Source organism: Euphorbia lathyris, chromosome 8, assembly GCF_963576675.1.
Source record: "Euphorbia lathyris chromosome 8, ddEupLath1.1, whole genome shotgun sequence".
Taxonomy (NCBI): domain Eukaryota; kingdom Viridiplantae; phylum Streptophyta; class Magnoliopsida; order Malpighiales; family Euphorbiaceae; genus Euphorbia; species Euphorbia lathyris.
In genome coordinates, this window is record NC_088917.1 from 15523265 (window position 1) to 15537718 (window position 14454).

The 14454-nt window shown below is 33.9% G+C and overlaps 1 protein-coding gene and 1 long non-coding RNA gene across 12 annotated transcripts; one reads left to right on the forward strand and one right to left on the reverse strand.

Moving 5' to 3' along the window:
• Nucleotides 1–795: 795 nt before the first annotated feature.
• Nucleotides 796–6032, forward strand: LOC136202054 (uncharacterized). 10 transcript variants are annotated; one of them, XR_010674280.1, is made up of 6 exons: nucleotides 796–1185; nucleotides 1754–1948; nucleotides 2034–2425; nucleotides 3638–3735; nucleotides 5335–5431; nucleotides 5624–6032. It is a non-coding gene; the product is annotated as an uncharacterized lncRNA (long non-coding RNA). The 10 variants fall into 10 exon arrangements; XR_010674276.1 differs by having other exon boundaries at nucleotides 1754–2073; nucleotides 2146–2425; nucleotides 5624–6031; XR_010674279.1 differs by having other exon boundaries at nucleotides 796–1032; nucleotides 1117–1185; nucleotides 1754–2425; nucleotides 5624–6031.
• A 790-nt stretch (nucleotides 6033–6822) lies between these two features.
• LOC136202197 (uncharacterized) lies at nucleotides 6823–12111 on the reverse strand. Of its 2 annotated transcripts, XM_065992694.1 has the most exons (12): nucleotides 11928–12111; nucleotides 11645–11847; nucleotides 11412–11565; nucleotides 11135–11280; nucleotides 10823–10949; nucleotides 9700–10119; nucleotides 9092–9199; nucleotides 8569–8759; nucleotides 8328–8472; nucleotides 7774–7913; nucleotides 7576–7693; nucleotides 6823–7453 (listed from the first exon to the last, which is right to left on the reverse strand). In XM_065992694.1, the coding sequence occupies exons 1-12, from the start codon at nucleotides 11968–11970 to the stop codon at nucleotides 7086–7088; spliced, it is 2163 nt and encodes a 720-aa protein (XP_065848766.1). In that variant the 5' UTR covers nucleotides 11971–12111; the 3' UTR covers nucleotides 6823–7085. The 2 variants fall into 2 exon arrangements, with proteins under 2 accessions (XP_065848766.1, XP_065848767.1); XM_065992695.1 differs by lacking the exon at nucleotides 11928–12111 and having other exon boundaries at nucleotides 11412–11534; nucleotides 11645–11740.
• Nucleotides 12112–14454: the final 2343 nt, after the last annotated feature.

The window sequence follows — 14454 nt, forward strand, 5'->3', positions numbered from 1 at the left end:
AAACTATCTACAATTATGTCAAGTTCTAATTTTGATTTATATCGAACTACAACATTATTTGGCTAAATGCACTTTTTAATAATTTTTTACAACTATCTTAAATAATAATTGGAATCAAATTAAGAAAAATCATTATTTTTACAAAAAAAAATTTAATGATTAGAATTTGTAAATTATAATATTATGTTGTTTTTCTATCTCTTATTTTTATAAAGTTGAAGAATTTACTTTTCTCAATTTGCACTTTGAAACTTCTAATTTTTAGATTCTAAGAATCTTGTTTAATTTTTTTCTTTGCTTGCTAACGTTAAAATATGAATTAGATTGGTATAAAGCACATGGATATGGATTAGATCTGTTCATAAATTCGTTGGTCCATCGAAACCCGTTTTTTATGGGTTGAACTTGGATATTTATATTTTCATTTGATCGATTTGATCCAAACCCGTATAAACCCGTACATAAAAGGGTTGGGTTTGGGATTTGTTTTGAAAACCCAAACTATCCCCAACCTAACCCGCCCTTTCACATATATATTAGATACACTACAAGAAAAAGAGGTTTCAATGACCAAAATTTAATGTGGGTATACTATCCACTCATTAAAAATATGGTTTTAATACATTTAATGTGCAACCCTACTATTATTGACTAAAATATTGATTTTTTCTCAACTTCATTAACATTCCACTCATTATTTGTAGTAATAAAAAAAAAATCACTCACTAAAAGTAACCACTCATTAATAATCTACCATTTTCATTTGCCCCAAATTCACATAACTATTCCCTCCACTTATTTCATTTTCCTCAAATTAGAAAAAATTGTTTCCCTCCGATTATCTTGAGGATTCAGAAAAAAAATCTTTTGAAATGGGATTAACCTAGATCTGGGCTTCTCACTCGGTCTTCTCACTCGGTCTTCTCTTCTCACTTCTTCTTCGACCTAACATTGAGCTTCCTGTTCGACCTAGGTCTAGGTCTGGGTTTCCATCGTGATCAATAGCCTTGCCTCCTTCTCTCCGAAGGCACTGTAAGTAATCCATCTTCTGCTTCTCATGTTTTTTTTGCACTGTTTCAACTCTCACTTGCAGTCCAACTCATCATCTGGAAGCAGACAGATATCAGTCCATCTCTCTGGAGTATCGACACACCCCTCAGTCTCTCGATTGGGACTTGATAGTAGGTGCGCTGAAAAATCATTGATCTAATTGAGGTTAATTAATTGTTTGTTGTGTTAATTATAGTTTTAGGGATTTCTTGTTAAGGATTCTGTTTTCTCTTGGCTCCTCATTTCTTTTCTTTGCAATTTTTAATGTAATATTTGACTGGTTCAGATTTGAGAATAGGAATTGCTAGTTGAATGGGTTTGATAATGTTTGTGGTTGAGAATAGCTTGTTGAATGAAAGAATCGAGTATGAAGTAGTTGGCTTATCTTATTGAAATACATGTTTGATTGGGGGTAAAAGGTGATTGCTTTAGGTTGCATTTTACGTTGCTCGTTCTGCAGCCCAAGTGTTCGATAAAAGTCCTATTTGTTCTTAAGTATGATATGGTCGACTTATTGTACATTATATGTTTCCCTTTAAATTGAATATGTATTACCTTCTCTTTGGTTTGCTTTTTTTTAATCATCTAATGTCATATGGGGATTGTATTTTGTTTCCCCCTCTCCTATAACAAAATTACAATGAGTTTTCAATTTTGGTATTCTTCATCGTGTCACTAAATTCTTTATGGTATATTTTTCTAGATTTCCAAGCTCTTCTATGTTCTATCCTGCAGTATTATGGTAAGGAAAGGAATCTGGTAAGGATAGAGGTGGTATCGGTTTGGCCATCAATGAATCAATTATGTCTTTGATTCTGCTTCTGCTTCTAAAGGGTCACTCATTACTACTGATTGGATCATAGTGGATCTTAATTCTGATGTCATTGATGCTCTTCAGGTATGAAACTGCAGACTTGTTTTCTTTTCTCTTCAACCTATTTGTTTCAATTAGAAATTTCTGATGCCATCAGTGTTAATTGAAGGCTTGGAACATTTTAAAATGAAGCTATCACTGTTTAACTGGTTAGAATTTCACTTTTCTTGAGGTAAGTCCCTTTTTGTGGAAGCAATTTAACTCCTATTGCTCAAAAACAGGGTAAATTCCACTCATGGTTTGGGGCAGGTAGAATTGAGCTGTACAAGTGTAAGTCTTGAGTTAACAGACATTGTTTCACTCTATTGGAGGCGCTCAAAGGTTTGCTGGAGCACCTCCGATGACAGGAAAGCAATTCTTGCTCTGCCTGTAATAAAGACCCCGAGATCAGAATCAATAGAGACTTCGTCCTTATCCAGCAATACCACAGCAACATCAGGCATGCAAAGTCAGTCTGTGACTAGAGGAATGCAAATGTACTGATTGGAGCACCGGGAGAAGGTTAGTATGAGTAAGTTGTACACCTAACGTATCATATTAGTATCATATTAGTACTGTAATTAAAAGAATGGTAAAGAGCTACATGTGTGAAATGAACCAGCCATATCTCTGTGGCTATATGGGAAATGCAGGATATGAGACTGTTTGGAGATTTACTCTAGTAATAAATAATTGCTATTCTATAAATAATTGCTATTCTATAGTAAAAGAATGATTTGAACTGATGTTGAATAAGTTTAAAAGGGTTCAAAGATCAAGAATGTTAGATAGGATGGAGGTTCTTTTACTTGCAGCTTGAATCTGCCTTTTCTTTTTTATCTTGATACTGTAGTTTCTTAAATGTCTAGATGGAAACATAATAACTATTGAAGAGAGGAACAAGAAGAGAGGTGATAGAGAGTGACAATAACGGAATTAGGGGCCGTAGTGTAATAGAAAGAGGCACGTGGTTAGTGCTGGCTGGAGTCTGTTATAACAGGGGTTTAGTGTCAGTATCAGGTGAGGAGTATATATAGGTGTGGTATGGAGAAAGTTGTTTTTTCAGGAATATTGGGATATTTTGTTTGTTCTTTGCAATAGTTAAGGGATAGGGAGATCTTCCCTTGTTCTACATTGCTATTTCTCTTTTATCTTTATGCTGTTGAGTTTCTCATGACAGTAACAGAGTTAGCTAATGGCATAGAAAAAAGAGAAATAACAATATAGAACACTGCTCCTAGGAGATCTCTCTATCCCTTAGCTACTTCTAAGAGCCTACAATATTCCCAAAAGCTACTTTTCCCTCTCCATACCACACCTTTATATAATCCTCACCTGATACTCACACTAAACCCCTGATATAACAGACTCCAGCTAGCCCTAGCCACATGCCTCTTTCTATTCCATTAGTACCCCTAATTCTGTTACTGTCATTCTATATCAAAAGGTCCACAATCTTTCGCCTTTCAAATCACATATTTTGATCCCCGTAATTAACTTACAGGATGTTGTATCCATAAATTTTCAAATCAATGTATACGTTTGGCTCTCAGGCGGATTGGATATACCAGGATTATCTGGTTGTTATCTCTTGGTATCTAACTTTCAAATTATATCTTTGGACATTAGGTACAGAGTTAGCATGGCTAAGAAATTCGTATTTCATAGTAGGATTGCATATGAAGTGGTTGGCTTGGCCCCTCTAAAATTTTCCATGTCAAAAAACAACTGCAGGTGACAGATGGAACGTTCTTGGAGGAACCAATGTCTGCTGCAGTAGCTTTAATTGAGAACAAGAGAGTGTCTGTTGGAACACTAGATTGGGTCCAGAGGTATTTTACATATTCTCTTCATAACACATTTGCATGTTCCAATTCAACTGTATTTTGAAGCAATTCACGTCGGCAAACACCTGATTGCTCTTGGCAACACCTAAGATCTCATGTCCTGCTTTTGAAATGCCTAGCAACATAATATAATAATGTTCTACTTTATGCTTTCTGAATATTAACAGCCTTACGTCAGCCACTAATCAAACAGTATACAGTTTTTATACATGTCAGGTTTAGAACAAGCTTAAATCCACCAACTCTGCAATCCGAAAACAAACTTGGTATTTGGACCTAGGATGTTGATTTTGTTAATCTAACAAATAGACTTAGAGACTATAAATGTCTTCCATGTTATTGAACAGGAGCAAAGCAAACAGATTAGAAGCACCTACAAAGCATTTACATGAAACATTCCCTGAGATTAAACTCAATTTGGATCCATCTTTTGGATAGAAAAGATGAGGAATTATTGCATTCACTGGTTACGCTAGGTGAAACTGTGGTTGGTGAACTTATAAGTCAGCTAAGATGAGCAACTGTATATATATTTATAATTTGGTAAGAACTTTCATGCTAGCATGCATAAATACAGCTGCATTTTAACCAAAAGGAAGTTAAATAAAAATGTCCATTGCAAAGAGAGTCAGTGTAACTACAGTTTTTCTAAGTCAAACTAACTTGCCTAACTCATAGTATTTCTACCATAGTCATCTACATAGTGAAGTTATCAAGCATTTTATTGAAGTAAACACTTCAAAGCTGAATGAGGAATGAGGAGCAGGAGTAAATAAAATAGGAAGTCTTTACTTCCAGTTTGAGAATTTTGTTGTTTTAGGTGAGATTTTAATTAATTGGCCCTTGGTGCAGGAATGGAGTTGATGAAAATCCATTTCATGAACTGAAAGATGCTATGGATCAGTCAATTGTTTATGTTGGTGTAGACAACACCCTTGCTGGCCTTATATACTTGGCCTTTTTGGCTTAATTTAACGTTGCTGATATAGAAAATAGAACACTTAACCGTGTAATTTCTCTCTCACACAATTTTCCTTTCCTTGTAGAAAATACCTTCATATGGAATTAGTAATAGATAAAAAAGATAATGGCATTCCTGAATAGACAGAGGAAAGCAAGGCTTTCTTTTAGGTTATGAAATTTTAGCTCTTTTTTCGTATTTTCAAATTCTTGCCCTCCATTTTGCTTTGACCTACACCAATTTACTCCTGAATTTTATTGCTTAGACCTCTCTGTTATTGTTCCATACAGGTGTATGAAGGTCTGTGTATATTCATGAATTCTTATAGTACCCCTTTTCTGTTTTGCTAGAGTTCAGTATTCTTATGTTAAGATTTAACACTTTGGCTGTCATTTTAGATTAATGTTACTTTATATGTTAAGTATGTGTTGTCTTAGGTTTGTGTAGTTCATCAGCTTTAAGTACCAAGCATGGCTGAATAATGATCATCCACTTAGGTTTTCTGTTCCTCTTAAAGTGTTGGTTACATGTCGGATACTGACACAGTTGGTTTTCACATGGTAGCATGAAACAGTCACCTTAAAGCCCACAGATTCTAATACTCTATAGTTTCTCTAATTCAGAGGACCTCGCTTCTCCTTTACATGGCTACTGCCGGCAAGCTAATGCAGGCCCTCTCTTATTAAAATACTCATTCACTTGGCTTATATTATTGAAAAGGTTAGTGATTGGGAAGTATATACTGCACTGTCATTAAAGTATATTTGATTGCAAAAATTTTAGCTATATGTAAGACATTTCAGGCTTCCAAACATAAATGAAAAGAAAAAATATACATGATAACTGTGTAGATACATTTAAATGCAGCAAATGGATATATTTGACTTATAACAGAACACTTTTTACAATCAGGTGTTAATATATGAAAACTTTTGCAATCAGAACCATAGTGAACCTATTGATGGAAGAGTAGAGTCTCCGTCCTCTTTGACCTTGGATGCCCACTTGGAGTTGCGACGGAGCTCGCGAATTTGACGGGCCCTATTTCTCTTTATCAAGTCACTTTGAAGGATTGGAAAATGCAGTAGCAAATGTTTCCACAGGCATAACTTCACATCTTCACATCCTTTATTGGTAATAGTAAACAGGTAGAAATAGAAAGAGGAAAAATACATTGGATGTGGGGAGCTGTATTTCTCTGTTGGCTTTTATTTAACTCTATTCTTTGGAGATTTCTTTACTTTGACTACTTAATAGAATTCTGATTTAATTTGTAGGAGTTCTCAATACTTTGAATGTGATTATACCTTATTTGCTATATACCTTCAATCTTTGACATGTGATGATTTCCTTAAGTTTAATGCTATTTTAATTTGTCTCAGAGTGGAATATATTTAATTTAGAGCAGCTCTCTTCAATCCAAAACATTATAAATATTTTTAACGAGACGATTTTTAATTATTATAAATATTTTTAATCATTGTAAATACTTCTAATGAGCGTATTTTTAATCATTGCAAATACTTCTAATGAGTGTATCTTTAATCATTATATAGTTTCTAGTAAGGGTAAATATCCACTCACTGTAAGTTACTAATGAGCGGAATTATTCCGCTCATTAATACTTTTAGTAAGAAGGGCTTCCCTAAGGGGAAAATTCCGCTCATTAAAAACCTTTAATGAGTGGAACTAGACTTTTAATGATGGTTTTCCCATCATTAAATCCGCTTTTTCTTGTAGTGATAATAGTGGTAATATTTTATTAGATTTTCAATTTATTAGTCTAAATGAAATCAAACTTTAGTTGAGCCATTATTTCATATTAGATCATTAATATATGATGAAAAAAAATTGGTTTTTGTTAACTAAAACTGAACATAAGTATATTTATAATAGTTGGCCTGGGTTTGGGAATTAGTTTCCTTATTTATATATGGATTAGACACAAAAAAAAAAGTGTATTGTATGCATTGATTTAGAAAGAAATCATTAGTAAATATCAAAATCCATATACTTTTCTTGTAACAATGGACTTAGCTGGAATGGAATGCAAATAATAGGAAGCAAGGTTCAAATATGCCAGGCCTTCATTTAATAAAAACAAGTATAGATAATCCAAGGCTTTCATTTAATAAAAACGAGTATAAATAACCCCAATCTACATATATAAGAATACATTTGGAACTGGACTATTTATATAACAATTGAAAAGTTATTACTAAAGAGAGTTTGGTAATAGAGGTTATTACCAAGTTGGGATCGAATTTTTTATAACAAAATAGAGGTTATTCCTATATAGAGTATTCCTATGTATAAGTTTTACTGTAGTACTATCTATGTGTTTATATAGATCAGTTAATTAGAGTAGTTGAACCTAATGCGTTTCGTGGATGCCCATTTCTTCAGCATGCTTTCGAATAACATGTAAATTCCCCAATCTCTTGACAACCTCCATCATTAAAGGTCGATTATAAGCAGAATCTACACACTCCATCCCCAACTCGGTAAGTTCCAATCCATCTTTCTCAACAAAACCATGTTCCTTTTCTAAGCTTTTGTGCACAAATGAAAATCCATTTGAAATTCCAGTTTTTTCATAATATTTTTCATATAAATCCTGGGCCTCATAACGAGGAACGAATCTATCGTCCTCACCGCCATCTAGTGTCGGAACCCTTTTGTGTATCAAGCACAAGAGTATGCAACCAAATCCAAAAATATCTCGTCCTTCATAAGCACCACCTGCGCATATGCATGGATTTAGCAAACTTAACATTATGTATTTCCCCTAATTTATATACAGAAAAACAGAATGCTAAATCGTGGTGAAGATTTATATTCTTCATATAAATCTCATGGCATACCTCTGCTCGTATCTGTGTAACCAAACCGTTCCAGGAGAACCTTCATTCTTGATGCTCGCGAGCTAAGAATGATGCCACCAACAGTCATCCCAAAATCAGCCAATTTTGGGCTGTACTCCTACATGTATCAAAGTTGTTCAAATACAGAAGCAAAAATAAACAGATATAAAAATCAAACAAGCGTAAATATATACAGACCTTGTCAAGTATTATATGGGCAGCATCGATGTTGCCAACTCTATACGGCACATGGGGTGCTGGAATTGGAGTATGAAGAAACTCAAGCAGGTTGGCAAGTTCGTAAATAACTTTCATTCTCTGAAGCCAACTGAACTCATCTGCAGGTAGGAAAGAAATTTTACTAAGAAAGTAAAGAATCAATATCTTCAGCTAATCCAACTGCAGCAGGATTTGGATATAAAAACAAAATGATCCCAAATGAAAAAAAAAAAAAAAAAAAATGAAGTCACTCAGTAATCCGAATGAGCTGGACTGTTCATCAAAATTACTTAATTTCAAGAGAATTAACATTATCAGAAAAAAAACTAATTTCAAGTGCAAGTAATCTCATTGGAAGCAAGGGAAATGAAAATTATAATCACGGCTTTCACATTATGAACTATGACCGCCTAAAGTATATACTCTAACAGCCTGTTTAACATGCTTAAACTTAAACACATTAGGATTACAACTGATGTCGTTTCTTTATTCCCAAGTAACCAAACAAAAACCATATCAATATTAAGCAGTACCTTTGGGTGCAAGATTATGTAGACTATCATGTGGATCCAAATCATAAACAGCACCAAGTGTTTCTCCTTCAAAGCAATATCCGATCATCTTCACCAAGTTAGGATCACCTAACAGCCGAGGGTGTTGAAGTAAAGAAATTTCATCCTGAAATATAAATTCAATGTGAGTCAAGCCAAGGAATGTGTATTAAAGGTGACCATCAAAAACCACAAGACTTTCTTATATAGTTCTGCAATATACCCTTAACCGGTCTTCATTACCAAATTGATAGACTCCCTTATCTACAATGGTTTCCCATATCTTCACAGTCACTTTTTGTCCTTTTATCTCTCCACGAAACACTTTCCCAAATTGATACTTTCCAATGAGATTCTCTTCGCTGAAACTATCAGTTGCCTCAATCAGGGCTTTACAAGAGAACACTTTAACCCCTGTGACAGAAATTAGAATCATGAGCATAAATTGGAAAAAAAAAAAACAACTCTCAAGATATACTTTCCTTTTCAAAAAAAAAATGTTGAATGACTCTATCTACACCTTTTAAGCCCAGAAGTAGAACGTCTAGCAAATCCTTTTACATTAAATTGCATAATACATAAGCAAAGAAGTTGTTAAAGAGCTGTTGAACTAAAATAAAATAAAAAACACTAAAAAAAAACATGTGTTTGTGATTTTAGTACTAGACAATTAAGGCATATTATCACATGATAGCAATATTATTAGAAAGAAACTATATGCTTTTGCATTAACACTATATGCTTACTTGCTTGGCTTTGACCTAAGCCTTTAATTGTGCGGTTGCACATTCGATCATTGAAACGGTTAATTAGTATGCCCCGATGCCATCTCGAAGGTTGCCGATATAGCTTCACTGTCCAATAAAGCCACAAACATTTACAAACTACGAAAAAAAGTTTACAAGAAAACATGTGTCTTTAAACAAAGCATAATCAACATTAAAAAAACACTGAAAAAACTGTGGAGTTTGCAATTTTTAAACTAGCACTTCAAAAATACACTTTTAAAAAGCAAAAGGGAAGCTAACAGTGAAAGCATAAAAGAAAGTTAAAAGAAAAATTACCCTACAATCAGAAAAGAGTTAGTTGAACCACTAATACTATAGCACCATTTGGGGTTTCTTTGCAAAATTCAAGTCGGGGGGGAGGGAATGCGTCCAATTATCACAGTTTCTAGTTCATGCTTGGATTTTGTAAAAGAGAAAAAAAAAAAGATAAGGAGAATTTCCTATTATTCAACTAGTTTCTCCAATTTAACCTTCCAACAACTGATTATATTAACACTATTGCTTGTTACTAGGATACCATTATATGATTATATTAACACTAAGGTCTAATAGATAATCGAAAGTACCTCGATTGTCCTTCGGTAAACGCCGTGATTGGTGAATCTTGTTAACCCCATCAAGCATCCGACAACACTCCCACGTGTTGGCATTTTGTTTAACAATATGCAAATTCAGCATTTGTCTAACAACTTGTTTCATTGTTGGTCGTTGCTGAGGGTTGTCTTTAACACACCTCATTGCTAAGTTGGTAATTGTAACTGCATCATCGAAATTAAAATCTGGATCTGACTTTAGGCTATCGTGCACCAACCAAGACTTGAATTTACCACTAGCTACTGAGTTTTGTTGTTTGTGCTCATTCTTGGCCCATGCATAAACAAACGGCGCATCAGTACTGTCACCATCATCTTTGTAGACTCTTTTGCTTATTAAAGACAATAGCACAACACCATAAGAAAAAATATCACAGCTATCCGACCATTTACCTACATGTTCAAATTAACTTGTTCAGCGAGAGGTTCCAAAACTTGAAATTAGATTTAAACAAACACAGTTTATAACGACTAATAAGAGTATGGTGATACCTAGACTAGATGACAAAAATTTAGATAAATAATAGGAACTCAAGCCTATACTGCAAATTGCTTGAAGAGAATAAATACAAGCGATGTACACAGAAAGCATAACACTAGAAGAATGAAGAAAGACATTTGCAACATGTAAACTAATTACTGAAGAGAATTTGTTGGCAGTCGTACAATGGAAAAGTACCAACAAGGGAGGGCATAAAAGAATATTATTTTTGTGACATTAAGAAAATTTGTTAGAAAAGGTGGTGCCACAATGAAATTAATGAGCATACAATTCAGTACATTAAGTATTTTGATGGTTTATCTCCAAAATCATGGACAACGTGGTCATTCTCATTTTGCACTTCTAGATTTTTTTTTTGGTGTGCGTACGCGTGCGCGCCTGTGTAACTATCCATTATATCTAGGTATTTTCCTCGTATTATAGCTATTAATGAAGTGAATAAGTATTGGTCAATGAGGGCATTTAAGCTATTTGGCATTTAAGCTATTTAACACAACTTACACTCAAAATCAAGAAAGTTGATATTTTCACAATACAGAGGTCGATAAGACCCTTCAAATAAAAAAGGGTAAATATGATATGATAGTAAACTACCTGTTCGAGTACAATTTGGATCACTGTATCCGCAAGAGCCTTGTATGTATTGATTCAGAAGCTCTCTTTTATCAGTAAGAATACCACCAGATATCATACTGAAGTCAAATAACAGTGCCTCGTAATCCTAACAAGTGAAATAGAATAAATATGAAAAGATATTTAAAGAAAAAACAATTGTAGGAAGATACAATTGTATGCAAATAACTGCAAGGGTATCAGGTTCATGCTATAGCCCTATCTCTAAATGCATACAGAAGTAAATTGCCAAACTACTGAAAAGTTAATCCACCTCAAAAGAAAAAAACCAACCTGATCAACCAATATATGAGCAGCATCTATATTGCGAATCAAATATGGCACATCACTTGGACAGTTAGGATGCGGAGAATGCATATACCGGAGCAAAGAAGCAATCCCAAAAGCAACCTTGATCCTTAGGGCCCATGTAAAAGTATCTAAAAATGCAAATAATGAGTTTATATAATTGTTTTCAAGAGTAAACTAAAATATACCTAATTTAGAACGAGTTTCTAAATATTCAGAACTTGGAAAAGAAAAAACAAAATAAAACTCTGATAATCAATACCTTTTTCAATGAGATTATGTAGTGTGTCGATTGCGATCGGATTCAGATAATAAAGGGCAGCCAGATTTTTGGGGCCACGACAGAGATGTCGCAACTTGGCCAGATTCGGATGGAATTCATACACTGAAAAATATTCGTGTAAGCTGAGTTCATCCTATTAATAAATTGAAGCAGGATGTCAATTAGGCGTTTACCACGAAAAATAAATAAAAAACCTAGTCGAAGAAGCTTACTTCCAATCTGCCTCTGTTTTCCCCTGGAAGCTTTTCTTCTTTCCAAATCTTCACAACCACATCAACTCCTTCATAATTTCCGCGATAAACTTCTCCAAATTGGAATTTCCCCATAAAATTATTTTCACTAAATCCGTTTACACATTTTTCTAATTCTTCGTCTAACAAATCCATTATTCCATAAAGCATTCTCTGACATCGACCTTCCAGAAAACAATAAAGTCAGTTTTGCAATAATGAACATAAAAATGCATAGATAGATAGATTCAGGAAGAAGCAGAACCTGATAAGGATGATGAACCAGTAACTTGTTCTTCTATGCTCATTTTTATCTCTACAATGAACCTTAGCTGTAAACTAAATGAGATTGTGATTTGTGATTGTACTCAGCTATATCTTCCACAATAATATGGATGGAGCCCTAACCCCGCATACTCCCTCCTTCCCAAGTCTTTTGTTACTCATTGTTTATTAAGCCTTTATTAGGGAGTTTGTAAGTTAAAGGTGTGAGAATTAAAGGAGCTAACGGAAGGGAATCCAAAGACTTGTTTAGCAGTTCATAGAATGTAATTGAGGTGAAATGTTTGACTAAGTTTAAATATAAAAGCGAATGAAAGTTAAATTTAATCTGCAAAAATAAGAAATTTTAAAAATTTATATGGTACTTCCATTAACCCTCAATTTAGAGGTCAGAGGAAGTAAACATTTAATTCCATTAACCTCCATTTACTTCTATTAACCTCCTCACAAACAAGGGTTAAATTAATAAACTGATTAGGTTACAGTTTATTAAAAACGGATTAAGTTACCGTTTATTAAATTAATCCTCGATAAATTAATAATATTTTTAAAATAATAATTTCTTCTTATCCCAACTTGTATCAGTTCATTAAATTAAAGGTAAATTTCAAATAAAACTCTTGTGGTTTCACTAATTTTCAGATAAAGAACTGTGGTTTATTTTTTGTCAAAACGAAAATTGAGGTTTCGTACTTTTAATAATGCTATTAAAACTATCTTTAATGACCTGAAAATGAACATTTTCAATATCATATTTTCTATGGAACAACATTTTCGATTTAGAAAATCATCTTTTTTGGAACTCTCTCTCTCTAAACATTAACTTTCTCTCTCTTTACCAAACATCATCTAAATAATTTCGAAATAAAAAAGTTGAAAAATTAAAGTTGCTTAGAATATTAGTAGTTCTTAAAATATGTCATTTTTGAAGTCGTCAATGGTGATTTTAATAGTATCAATCGAAAAAGTCCTTATTTTGCTAAAGTTGAAAACCTCAGTCCTCGTTTTGACAAAAAGTAAACCACAGTACTTTATTTATCCTTAAATTAATATCTTTGTAAATTAATAAAATTTCGTATTCCCAACATTATTAATTTATAGAGTTTTTACTATAATTATATTATATATATAAAATAGTTTTTGTCTTTTCTTAATATCTTTAGCGTTGATTTTTTTTTCTTTTCTTAAAGTACACCCGTAGTCATTTTTTCCCTTTTTTACACCCGTAATCATTTAATTTTATCTTTATCTATCTATATCTATATTATTTTTATTTTTTATTTATATTTTTATATATAATAGTGGAAGCAGAGAGAATTTGCAAGAAGTGTTTTAGAGGTTTTGGCTTAGTTGGCACCGTATGGGCAAATAGAATAAATGAGTTAATGAATTTTAATTATTTCTATATAATTAAGGGTTTTTCTATCATGTGCCCAATGGGCACATGATAGTAAAAGATTTTGCACACATTAAGCCTTTATTAGCCTTTCTATTTTCAAGATCCTACTTAATTAGTGAGATTATCAATAAATGTTTAATTAAAGAATATATATTCTCTCTCCTCTCTTTTCTCCTTACCAAAATACTATGTAAAATGTTTAATTAACTTACCCTACTCTGTTAATGCTTCTCCTCAATTTAATCCCTGGAATTAAGTTGTTTGGCCGAACAAACCCTTATTAAGTCCGAGTCGGTGGAATCGGTCGAGATTTGATGGATTTAGACCCGAATTGAAACGACCATTTCGGTTGAATTTTAATTTGTCGTGGTTAATTTTAATAGCCCCGGTTAAATCTCGTCACTTCGTGTGTAACTTTGGATGCCTCAAATGATTTTGATTGCCTCTGATGAAATTGAGTTGCCTCAGATGATTTTTGGTTGTTTCGGTTGCCTCATATGACTTTCGGTTTCCCCGGACAAATTTTAGTTGTCGTGGTTAAATTTGATAGCCTCGGTTGAACTTTGTTGCCTCGAACAAATTTATTGCTTCAGATGAAATTTGCTTGTCTCGGTCAGAAGTTAGATTCGGTTGTCTTGGATTGCGAACCTCCGATAGTAATGGCTTGTCCATCCGCACTGCCAACATTTTTTTATTTTTCCTAAAATACAATTATGTAACCTCCGATCCTTTATCACCAGACTTGGCGAGCCAGTATCCCCCCAAGTCAGGCTTGACCACTTACGCGGAAAAAGGGCGAGGATCAAAACCCATAGCAAAAGGTAGAAAATGGCAAAGTAACCGTACCTGCTCTTGGTTAAGCCCAAACCAATCCCTTTTGGGCTTCCCAGCCTTTGAGGCGTTCTCCAGCAGTTTCTATCTGCTCGCAGCAGCTGACCGCGTCTTCTTGCTTGGAAGGATCGCGACACCTTCCAAGGGGCGTTTCTCTCGTCCCGTTTACTGGGATTCGCCACCTGCGCTTTCTTCTATGCCTCCAACTCCTTGGACTTCTTGCGCCTCTCTACAAGGGCACGACTTGCCTCAGATAACTCCCTGACAAGGGGACAACAAA

Coding starts and splice junctions, on each gene's coding strand:
- LOC136202197 (XM_065992694.1), bottom strand. CDS start 11,970: ATGAGCATAGAAGAACAAGTTACTGGTTCATCATCCTTATCAG. Junction 11,566..11,644: donor AAAACAGAGGCAGATTGGAA/GTAAGCTTCTTC, acceptor ATTTATTAATAG/GATGAACTCAGCTTACACGA. Junction 8,473..8,568: donor GTAATGAAGACCGGTTAAGG/GTATATTGCAGA, acceptor TTTATATTTCAG/GATGAAATTTCTTTACTTCA.